This window comes from Catharus ustulatus, chromosome 4 (assembly GCF_009819885.2).
Source record: "Catharus ustulatus isolate bCatUst1 chromosome 4, bCatUst1.pri.v2, whole genome shotgun sequence".
In the NCBI taxonomy this organism is placed as follows: domain Eukaryota; kingdom Metazoa; phylum Chordata; class Aves; order Passeriformes; family Turdidae; genus Catharus; species Catharus ustulatus.
Window position 1 is genome coordinate 1,461,751 of NC_046224.1, and position 11,514 is coordinate 1,473,264.

General features: G+C 53.9%; 2 protein-coding genes across 2 annotated transcripts; both read left to right on the forward strand.

Annotated features, from left to right (window-relative positions):
• The first annotated feature begins 1,104 nt into the window (after positions 1-1,104).
• LOC116995673 (carboxypeptidase A1-like) lies at positions 1,105-7,648 on the forward strand. Its single transcript, XM_033058555.1, has 11 exons — positions 1,105-1,169; positions 3,599-3,680; positions 3,991-4,125; positions 4,275-4,373; positions 4,825-4,926; positions 5,581-5,682; positions 5,786-5,896; positions 6,730-6,820; positions 6,896-7,095; positions 7,303-7,387; positions 7,461-7,648. Exons 1-11 carry the CDS (start codon positions 1,105-1,107, stop codon positions 7,646-7,648), a joined length of 1,260 nt encoding a protein of 419 aa, XP_032914446.1.
• Positions 7,649-8,427: 779 nt separating this feature from the next.
• On the forward strand, positions 8,428-11,045 carry LOC116995680 (carboxypeptidase A1-like). The gene is made up of 11 exons (XM_033058566.1): positions 8,428-8,492; positions 8,657-8,738; positions 8,983-9,117; positions 9,191-9,292; positions 9,378-9,479; positions 9,561-9,662; positions 9,747-9,857; positions 10,001-10,100; positions 10,341-10,531; positions 10,653-10,737; positions 10,858-11,045. The coding sequence occupies exons 1-11, from the start codon at positions 8,428-8,430 to the stop codon at positions 11,043-11,045; spliced, it is 1,263 nt and encodes a 420-aa protein (XP_032914457.1).
• The last annotated feature ends 469 nt before the right edge of the window (positions 11,046-11,514 follow it).

An 11,514-nucleotide genomic window follows, 5' to 3' on the forward strand; every position in this document is an offset into this window, starting at 1 on the left:
CCAACAACCCCAGCTCTGCTCTGCAAACCCCAACAGCCCCCAGCACCTTCCCCACGGCACCTCCTGCTCTGGGTGCAGCCACAATCCCTGGATTTGGTGGAGAACAGGGGATGTCAGCTGTAAAAACCTGTCCTGGGAGGTGCTGCCAGGCTGGGAACACAGCCCAGAACCCGGAGCATCCCTGACAAGCTCGGTGGGAGCTCGGGGCTGCACAGATAAGAACCAACAAAGGCCCTGCTGTAACCTGTGGAACAAAGAGGCTGCTTTAACTGGGGAACAAAGGCACCTCTGACAAACTGACCTCCTGGGATAGCCCCAGTCGGTGACAGCTGCTCCAGAGCCACTGCTTGCACTGAAAACACAAAAATTATTCATTTTCTACCCAAAATGAGCCTTTCTGTCTGAGCATTACGTCCTTGTGCACCTCCGAACTCCACCACTTCCATCAGCTTTGAAGTGAGATTTCATCCACCATTCATCCTGGGAATGGTTTGATAAATAATTTCAATAATATATTTTACATTATATATAAATAATATATTTTACATTATATATAAATAATACATTTTACATTATATATAAATAATATATTTTACATTATATATTTATATATATACACATGTATGCATCAATTAATTAATCATAAATAAATTTAAATGCTTGTTTTTTTTCTGTGAGTAACTCTGTAGTAGCTTGCATCACACATTACTAATCATGATGATGATTGCCTTACTCATATGAAGAAAACTCATGGGTACAAAGAGGAGTTTCCTTGTGGTTTTGGGGCTCCTGTGGCCACGCCAGCCCCACGCCCGTGGGTGGGATCCACCTGCACCCAGGGCAGCTCGGGGCTGGGAGCAGAGCTGCTCATCCAGGACCCGCTCACCGAGGGAGACCTTATCAGATCCTCCCTAATTTGGCTGCTCTCGTGTTGACTTTGCCAAATAAAGCAAACATTTGGGCTGGCTGGAGCCCTTCCTGCCGGCTGTGTTTGCAGTGAGGAGCTGCGGGAGGGACCCCGAGGGGGTTCTGTCCATCCTGGGGGTTCTGTCCATCCCGGGGGCTCTGCCCATCCCGGGGGCTCTGACTCTGCCCCCACCCACCATGGAGACCCTCCTGCTCCTCCTCAGCCTCCTGGGGATCAGCAGCACCGAGCAGCTCTTCGTGGGGTGAGTCCTGCTGGAGCAGGGGGCTGGGATGGGGATCCAGGGGGGAGAGGAGCAGCTCCACAGTCAGGGTGACATCCCAAGGGATGGAAATCCAGCTGGGATGGGGATCCAGGGGGGAGAGGACATCCCAAGGGATGGAAATCCAGCTGGGATGGGGATCCAGGTGGGAGAGGAGCAGCTCCACCATCAGGGATGGAAATCCAGCTGGGATGGGGATCCAGGTGGGAGAGGACATCCCAAGGGATGGAAATCCAGCTGGGATGGGGATCCAGGTGGGAGAGGAGCAGTTCCACATTCAGGGGGACATCCCAAGGGATGGAAATCCAGCTGGGATGGGGATCCAGGTGGGAGAGGAGCAGCTCCACCATCAGAGTGACACTCCAAGGGATGGAAATCCAACTGGGATGGGGATCCAGGTGGGAGAGGAGCAGCTCCACTGTCAGGGGGACACCCCAAGGGATGGAAATCCAGCTGGGATGGGGATCCAGGTGGGAGAGGTGCAGCTCCACCATCAGGGATGGACATCCCAAGGGATGGAAATCCAGCCGGGATGGGGATCCAGGTGGGAGAAGAGCAGCTCCACCATCAGGGATGGACATCCCAAGGGATGGAAATCCAGCTGGGATGGGGATCCAGGTGGGAGAGGACATCCCAAGGGATGAAAATCCAGCTGGGATGGGGATCCAGGTGGGAGAAGTGCAGCTCCACCATCAGGGTGACATCCCAAGGGATGGAAATCCAGCTGGGATGGGGATCCAGGGGTGAGAGGAGCAGCTCCACTGTCAGGGATGGAAATCCAGCAGGGATGGGGATCCAGGGGGAAGAGGAGCAGCTCCATCATCAAGGGGACACTCCAAGGGATGGAAATCCAGCTGGGATGGGGATCCAGGTGGGAGAGGACATCCCAAGGGATGGAAATCCAGCTGGGATGGGGATCCAGGGGGGAGAGGACATCCCAAGGGATGGAAATCCAGCTGGGATGGGATCCAGGGGGGAGAGGAGCAGCTCCACCATCAGGGATGGAAATCCAGCAGGGATTGCTCCCAGCTGGGAAAGGTTTGGTTTCAGCCCAGCTTTGGAGCGTGCAGCAGGTGGAAATGAGGGGATGCTGAACCCTGAGGGCAGCCAAGCTTTGCCAGGGTGTGGAATCCCAGAGGATCAGGGGTGGTGATGGGTGTGGAACAATCCAGGGATTGCTGGGGATAATAAATAAGGATTTCTGGGAATAACAACCAAGGATTTCTGGGAATAACAACCAAGGATTGTCAGGACAAAACCCAAGGATTGTCAGGAATAAAACCCAAGGATTGCTGGGAATAATAAATAAGGATTTCTGGGAATAACAACCAAGGATTGTCAGGAATAAAGCCCAAGAATTGCTGGGGATAAAACCCAAGGATTACTGGGAATAACAGCCAAGGAATGTCAGGAATAAAACCCAAGGATTGCTGGGAATAATAGACAAGGATTGCTGGGAATAATAGACAAGGATTGCTGGGAATAATAGACAAGGATTGTCAGGAATAAACCCAAGGATTTCTGGGGATAAACCCCAAGGATTGCTGGGAATAAACCCCAAGGATTACTGGGAATAATAAATAAGGATTTCTGGGAATAACAGCCAAGGATTTCTGGGAATACCAGGCCGTGGGAAAGAACAAGATGTGGCTGGAGCAGGGGCCCTGAGGAGGGAGGGCAGCACATTTTCCAGGATGAACATCCTGGTTGTGGCTCCTGGAAATAAGAACAACGCTCTCAAGGGTAGGGTGGGATTTCTGGGGTGTCTGGAGTTGGATTTGATCCTTGTGGGCCCCTTCCAGCTCAGGATATTCTGTGATGTGACCAACCCACCTTCCTTCCTGCTTTCCATCCGGGTTCTCATCACTCTCTTGGATGCTGGGAGGGATCCAGGATTGGCCAGGGAATGTCAGAGCTGCTCCCTGATTTTGGCAAAAATCACAAGGATTTAATTCCTGCCTCAGTCCCCCAGGGAGGAAATGGGCACTTGGGAATTGTTATCACCTGGGGAGGGGGTTAAACTGATAAAGGAGGAGTTAAGAGGATGAAAAACACAAAAGGGGAAAGGTGAAGGAATTTTGTGCCATTTTAGGAGGGGCTTTAAGCCCTGCCCAACAGGAGAGGTTGGAGGATTGATCTGAGATGCCAAAAACACTCCTATAAAACATTTCCTCCTCTCCAGGGGCTGTGCCTGTCCTTGGGAACGCCAGCCAGGCTGGACTGGACCCTCTGCTAGGAAATACAGAAAATATCCATGAGAGATATCCCCCAAACAAAACTGGAGATCATCTCAGGCTGCTCTAAACCCTCATTTTTTTTTCTCTCATCACCAACAACTGATTCATTTTCTGACCCTGTGGAGCTTCCCCAGCTCAGAGCCCCCTCCCTGTGACCCCTGTGCCTCCCTGCAGGGACCAGGTGCTGCGTGTCACGGCCAGGAGCGAGGAGCAGATGGTTCTGCTGGGGGTGCTGGGCGAGCAGGAGGAGCTGCAGGTGAGCTCTGAGGGGTCCTCAGTGAATCCTGGTGAATCCTTTTGCCATCCCAGCCTTTTGGAGATTTTAGAACCACATAAATATGAATTTAACTTAGAACTGGGAACATCTCCCAAATACTCCAACAGCTTGGGCTGAAACATTTCTGTAGGGCACTATCCAGAAATCCATCTGTGGCCCAAAATTTGTCCAAAAAACCTTTTTAGATCCTTCCTGGAAGTCCTGAGAGAGCCCTGGAGGTGCTGGGGAGCTCAGTGGAGCTGAGGATGGGGGCTGAGCTCTCCCTCTCAGCTCAACTTCTTTTTCCCAGGTGGATTTTTGGCGTCACCCCAACAGCCCTGGCCACCCTGTGGACCTGAGGGTGCCCTTCCCCAACCTCCAAACAGTCAAAAAATTCCTGGATTCCCAGAATTTTTCCTACAGCATCATGATTGAGGACGTGCAGGTAACGGCTATGATGGGATCAAAACAAGCTCAGCCCTGAGAGAAAGCCCAAAAAGTTGGAAATCAAGAAATGGAAGAAAAATCCAACCCCCTGCTCCTTTTAACCTGTTTGATTTGGGGTTTTGAGGTTTTCTTTTTCCTCCTAACCAGAAATTATTGGACGAAGAAAAGGAAAGCATGAGGAGGGCTAGGAGGATAAAGAGAAGCTCCAGGATGTTTGATTTCACCTCCTACCACACCTTAGATGAGGTACCTCATTGGCTTTGTCCTGCTGGGGTCATTTCCATGTGGGGAAGGTCATGGGGAGTTCTCTGGGAAAGCTGAGACACTTTTCTCCTCCTTGGTGGAGCTTTTAGCTGAGATGGGAGACTGGGAAACCTTCCACCTCCAGCCTGGAATCTCCCAGCCCTGTGGAAGACATTTCCAGCTTCATTGTGGGGGTTCTTGGAGCCCAGTTTGGGCTGTGATGGTGTTGAGGGAAAGTTCTCTGAGCTTTTTTCCTTCTACTTTCCCCCAAAAACTTGTGGTGTGCTCACACAGAGCCCCAACCACCTCCAGGGAATCCTGAGCTCTTCTCCAGGTGACTCCCAGGTCTCCAGGGAAGCACCAGATCTTCCCCAGGGAAAATTTTGTGGCACCCAGTGCTGGAAACCCTCCAAACCAAAAGGTGACAACCTGAATCAACAGCTCCTCCTTGCAGATCTACGACTGGATGGATGTGCTGGTGGAGGATCACCCCAAGCTGGTCAGCAAGATCCAGATCGGGCAGAGCTACGAGAACAGACCCCTGTACGTGCTGAAGGTGGGTCCTGGGGCTGGAAAATCACCTGGAAATCCTCCCTCAGGGTGAGAGGTTGTGCCAAGGGAGGGGCTGGGGGGACAGCAGCAGGAATTTCTCCGTGGAAAGGGTGGGCAGGGGGTGTGCAGCAAGGTTTGGTGTCCCAGGAATTGCTGGGCTCTGGGGATGGGATGATCCTGGAGGGTTTTCCAGCCTCAGTGATGCTGTGAGGTGGTTTTCTTTTTTGGTCCCTGATGGTATTTGCCAGGACCAGAGAGTGCTAACATGTAGCTATCTCTCAGAAAACTCACATTTTCATCAGCAGAGAAAGACTGGAGACCCCACTTGATGATTTCCACAAGAGTCTTCATTTCATGCCAAGGGTGGTCAAGCAGGATTCTCTCAGAATCATATTTATAGGTTCAGGGAGGATTCAAACTACAACCAATAAAAGTTTATCCAAAGAACAGCATCCAGTCTAAGTGAGAAGTTCTAAAGGTGAACTGACCAATCACATAAACTAATTTTTAACCAATTATCTTCCAAGGTGTTAGAGAGTGACCAAATTCTTAAGGAATTTGGCTCAACCTTGGTATCTAGGATACTTTATTTATTCTAGCAAGTTCCAGGGGAAGGTGGCTTTGGGGGAATTGTGTCACCCACACTGTGATCCCACAGTTCAGCAGCGGGGGCTGGAAGCGCCCGGCAGTCTGGCTGGACACCGGCATCCACTCGCGGGAATGGATCACCCAAGCCACCGGGCTCTGGATGGCCAACAAGGTGACCTTGGGACATCCCCTGGGATGTGGGACCCCCAATTCTGACCCTGCACCCCTCATTTCTGAGGGGCACTGGGGCAGCTGCTGCTCCTCTGCACTCACAGATCGCCACGGAGTACGGGCAGGACGCCTCCGTCACGGCCGTCCTGGACAGCATGGACATCTTCCTGGAGATTGTCACCAACCCTGATGGCTTTGCCTTCACCCACAGCTCTGTGAGTGCAGGGACATCATGGGGGATCTCATCCTCAGCCATGTCCATCTGTGGTTTTTGGGTCCTGTGAGTGGAGATCCCTGGGCAGGGGCTGGGATTCACAGAGGGATCTTGTCCCAGTGATGTCTCCAAAGATGTCCATCCATGGTTTTTGGGTCCCATGAGTGGAGATCCCTGGAGATCCCTGGTCAGGGGTTGGGATTCACAGAGGGATCTTGTCCCAGTGATGTCCCCAGATGTGTCTGTCCATGGTTCTTGGGTCCCATGAGTGGAGATCTCTGGGCAGGGGTTGGGATTCCCAGAGGGATCTTGTCCCAGCAATGTCCCCAACCACAGCTGTCCATGGTTTTTGGGTCCCATGTGGGATGCTGAGTGGAGATCCCTAGGGATGCTTGGGCAGGAGTTGGGATTCCCAGGGGGATCTTGTCCCAGTGATGTCCCCAAACACATCTATCCATGGTTTTTGGGTCCTGTGAGTGGAGATCTCTGGGAATGCTCGGGCAGGAGTTGGAATTCCCAGGGGAAACTTGTCCCAGTGATGTCCCCAAAGACGTCCATCCATGGTTTTTGGGTCCTGTGAGTGGAGATCTCTGGGCAGGGTTTGGGATTCCCAGGGGAATCTTGTCCCAGCAATGTCCCCAACCACAGCTGTCCATGGTTTTTGGGTCCCATGAGTGCAGATCCCTGGGCAGTGGCTGGGATTCCCAGGGGATCTTGTCCCAGTGATGTCCTCAGATGCGTCCATCCATGGTTTTTGGGTCCCATGAGTGGAGATCCCTGGGCAGGGGCTGGGATTCACCTCCCTGTCCCCATCCCCTCTCCGTGTGCTCCCAGAACCGCCTGTGGCGCAAGACCAGGTCCATCAACGCCGGATCCCGCTGCGTCGGAGTGGATCCCAACCGAAACTGGGATGCTGGGTTTGGAGGTGAGACCTTGGGCACAGCCAGGGATGGAAACCTTTCCTGAAGGATCCTCTGTGCATCTCCTGCTCCTGCTCCAGGTGCTGGCTCCAGCAGCAATCCCTGCTCTGAGACCTATCGCGGTCCTCACGCCCACTCCGAGCGGGAAGTGAGAGCCATCGTGGATTTCATCCGCGCCCACGGGAACGTCAAATCCGTCATCTCCATCCACAGCTACTCCCAGATGCTGCTCTTCCCCTATGGCTACAGGAGGGAACCCACACCTGACCACCAGGAAATGGTGAGATGGCCCCAAAATGTGGGGCTGGGGAAATCAAGCAGAGATTCCCTGCTCCTCTCACAGACACAACCCAAATATTGAACGCTGGTGGTTGTGATATGGATCTCAAACAGCAAAAATTAAAGTTTTTTTGGGGAAAACCTAGAGCTCTTGATCTCCCTGCCTTTGATCCACCAGATCCCATCAATTTTGGTGGTTCCTTTGCAGAATGAACTGGCCAAGAAGGCCGTGAGCGACTTGGCCGCCGTGTTCGGGACTAAATACACCTACGGCAGCATCGCCACCACCATCTGTGAGTGCCCCTCCCTCCACCCCCCAGCAAATCCCTCAGGGATGGGCTCCCACCTGAGCTCCTCTCCCTGCAGACATGGCAGGAGGCACCACCATCGACTGGGCCTACGACAACGGGGTGAAATATTCCTTCAGCTTGGAGCTGAGGGACTCGGGGCGTTACGGATTCCTCCTGCCCAGCTCCCAGATCGTCCCCACCGCCACCGAGACGTGGCCAGCGCTCCTGGACATCATGGTCCACGTCCTGGAGCACCCCTACTGACCCCAGCACCCCCCCAGCATTCCCTCCTCTCAATAAATCCTCGTGGAGATTCAGTGCTTTTAGGCACTCTCATTTTTTTTTCATGCTAAACTCCCCCGCAAAAAAAAAAAAAAGGGTGGAAAAGACTCCCAGCCCTGCAGGTGTTGATTTTCCCCTTGTGACTTTGGTTCAAATTTCCCTCCCAGCATGGGAGGAGATGGGGTTTTTTGGGTGATCAACCCCAAATCTGTGGGGTTTTGAGCAGTTGTGCTTCATCATCCTTCCCTGGGGGCTACAAGGAGGGACATGGGGCACCCTCAGGGCCATTGCTGGCTGCAAGGTGCTTCCAGCATTTGCTGTTTATTTCTGGCTCCTGGGACAACTGTCACCTGCTCTGACCTCTGTTGTGAGCCAAGATTTACACCCCTTCCCTCAGCCAAATTTCAAATTTCAATTTTCCCCACCACTGTGGTTTTAGGGACTCAGCTCACCAAGTGAAAATCTCCATTTTGCACATTCTTAACCCAAACTGATCCTTTCCCTCCCCTCAGCCAGCGCTGGGGGCTCTGGGATTTGGGCACCTCCAGGTCTCACCTTGCTGGCAGCTGCCTCACCACGGTCCCAGCAGGTTCCTGGGACAGGTTTGGCCAGGATGGGGACAGCAGGGCCTGACCTTGGCTGGTGGCAGCCAGAGCCTTCCCAGGGCCCTGGGAAAAGGGACAGCTGGAGGGGCTGGGGCCACCATCCCATGGGATTTAAGAGGCCCCAGGGCACTGTTGGGATGACTCTCCCTGCTGACCATGAGGCTCCCCGTGCTCCTGGCTGCCCTGGTGGCAGTGGCCACCTGCACCGAGACCTTCGTGGGGTAGGGAGGGATGGCAGGGGCTTGGTGGCACCAGGTGGGACAGAAAGAGCTGGTTCAGCCCTGAGGGAGCACAGGGAAAAGGCTCAGGGGAGATCCCAGGAATGGGGTGGGTTTAGGTTGGACTAACAGGGCTGGAGCTCGTCCCACACCTCCCAACCCCACAGGCACCAAGTGCTGCGCGTGCTCCCCCGGAGCGATGAGGAACTGCAGAAGGTGAAGGAGCTGCAGGACCTGGAGCATCTGCAGGTATTGAGATGGATTTTGGGGACATCTCCTTTGTTTTACACCCCCCAAGCAAAGCAGGGATGGGGCTGGGTGTGGGATGATGGGTGAAAAGCAGGACAGGCTGGTGCTGGGGCAGGAGCTGACCGTCATCTCTATTTTTCTCCACCCAGCTGGATTTCTGGCTGGGTGAAAAGCAGGACAGGCTGGTGCTGGGGGTGCATCCTGAAGCAGGTGCTGACCCTCATCTCCATTTTTCTCCATCCAGCTGGATTTCTGGCTGGCTCCCCGTGGGCTCGGGCTGCCCGTGGACATCCGCGTGCCCTTCCCCAACCTGCAGGCGGTCAAAGTGCACCTGGAGGCTGCTGGGCTCTCCTACTCCATCATGATTGAGGATGTGCAGGTCAGTGGTGCCTCAGGGGATGGGGGGATCCCAGCCAGGGGGAATGAGGCTCATCCCAGCCCCTGTCCCCCAGGCCCTGCTGGATGAAGAGCAGAGGGAGATGCTCCGCAGCAGCCGCCAGCTGCCGCTCGACACCAACACCTTCAACTACGAGGCCTACCACACCATAGATGAGGTGGGAAAGCACAAGATTTGGGGCATTTTGGGCATGTTGGGCAGGGGGTGAGCTAGGAGTGACCCCCCACATCCCTCACTGCCAGATCTACAACTTCATGGACCTGCTGGTGGCCGAGAACCCCAACCTGGTGAGCAAGCTGGAGATCGGCCGCTCGACCGAGAACCGTCCCCTCTACGTGCTCAAGGTGAGGATTTAGGGATTGTGATCCAGAGGGGGGAAGTGGTGATGGGGACAAAGCCAACCCCACCTCTCTCTGCTCTCCCAGTTCAGCACAGGGGGCACGAACCGGCCGGCCGTGTGGATCGACACCGGGATCCACTCCCGCGAGTGGGTGACACAGGCCAGCGGGGTCTGGTTTGCCAAGAAGGTACTGACCCATCCCAAAGGGCCACCCCATCCTCAGCAGCTCTGGGTGATCCCACAGGGAGCCCCACATCTCCATCCTGTCTAGATTGTCGAGGATCATGCCAATAATGAAGGTGTGGCCTCCATCCTGGAGACAATGGACATCTTCCTGGAGATTGTCACCAACCCCGACGGCTTCGCCTACACCCAGACCACGGTACCACCCTGCCTTCCCTCCTCTGCTTCCTACAGCAGTTCTGGGCTGTTCCATATCCCTGAGAGGGCAAAGCCTCCTCATCCCCATTCCCATGGGATGGGAAGAGCAGCACCAGGAGCGCTGAGGTGGCTCTGCCCTTCCAGAACCGCCTGTGGCGCAAGACCAGGTCCAAGCACGCGGGTGCCCTCTGCGTCGGAGTGGATCCCAACCGCAACTGGGACGCAGGTTTTGGAGGTCAGAGCTGTCCCCTTGTCCCTGGGGAGTGTTTTCACAAAGCTGTTTGTGGCTCAGAGATGCAGTGATGGCCCCTTGGGAAGAGGTGGGGTTTGCTGAGTGGCAGGGCTGAGGGTTTGGGATCGATCGTGAAAATCACGATCAAATCTCGAGGAGGAACCCCAGGAGCATTCCTTCATCACTGAGGGGTGGGAAAAACCTCAAATTGCCACTGTGTTGTCACCATGCTGTTGTCCCCAGAGGCTGGAGCCAGCTCATACTCCTGCTCAGAGACGTACCACGGCCCCTACGCCAACTCGGAGCCCGAGGTGAAATCCATCGTGGATTTTGTCAAGAGCCACGGCAACATCAAGGCCTTCGTGTCCATCCACAGCTACTCCCAGCTCCTGCTCTACCCCTATGGCTACACCTACACTGCAGTGCCAGACCAGCAGGAACTGGTAAAACCCCTGTGGTTTGAGGGGTTGGGATGGGGTGGGGCTCTGGCATCAAAGAAAAGATGTATTCCACCGGTTTTTCCTCTTTTTTTGGCTCATTTTTCTCTCTTCTGTGTATTCCCAGCATGAGGTTTCTGCCAAGGCTGTGGCAGCTCTGTCCTCCCTGTATGGCACCCAGTACACATATGGCAGCATCATCACCACCATCTGTAAGTGCTGGGGCAACCCCAAAATCCCCAAAAACCCCAAACCCATCCCTCAATTATCCCACAGAATTCCTGTCCAAAGAGACCAAGGCTCTGAACCTCTCATATTTTTGTTTCCTTCAGACAGAGCTAGTGGAGGAACCATTGACTGGACCTACAACCAGGGGATTAAATATTCCTTCACCTTTGAGCTGAGGGACACGGGGCGTTACGGGTTCCTGCTGCCCGCCAGTCAGATCGTTCCCACTGCTGAGGAGACCTGGCTGGCACTCAAGGTCATCATGGAGCACACCAGGGACAACTTGTACTGAGCTGGGATCAGGGCTGGAGCAGCTGGAGAGGAGGAAAAAGGCAATTAATTAATCAATAAATGGAAAGAAGAATGAGAAAAGATTTGTGGTTGTGTAAATTGGGTGGAAAAGTTTTTTCAGAGATGGGGATGGTGCCAGAACAAGCAGGGTGTGCTGGGGCAGTGGTGTGGAAAAGGAATTGATTGAAAGGGCATGAAAATAGCAGGGATAAAAGGAAGGAAGGGGATGGTTTTGCTTTTGTTCTGGCAGAGGATGGAGAGGTCAGCAGGATTTATTGGGGCTCCAGGAGAGCTGGAGAGGGACTGAGGACAAGGGACAGGACACAGGGAATGGGGAAAGGAATTCCTGGAATTGCCAGAGAATCCCTGCAGTGCCCAAAGCCAGGCTGGAGCACCCTGGGATAAGGGAAAATGTTCAGGAATTGAAATTTTCTGAGCTTTAAGATCCCTTCCCACCCCATCCTTTCTGA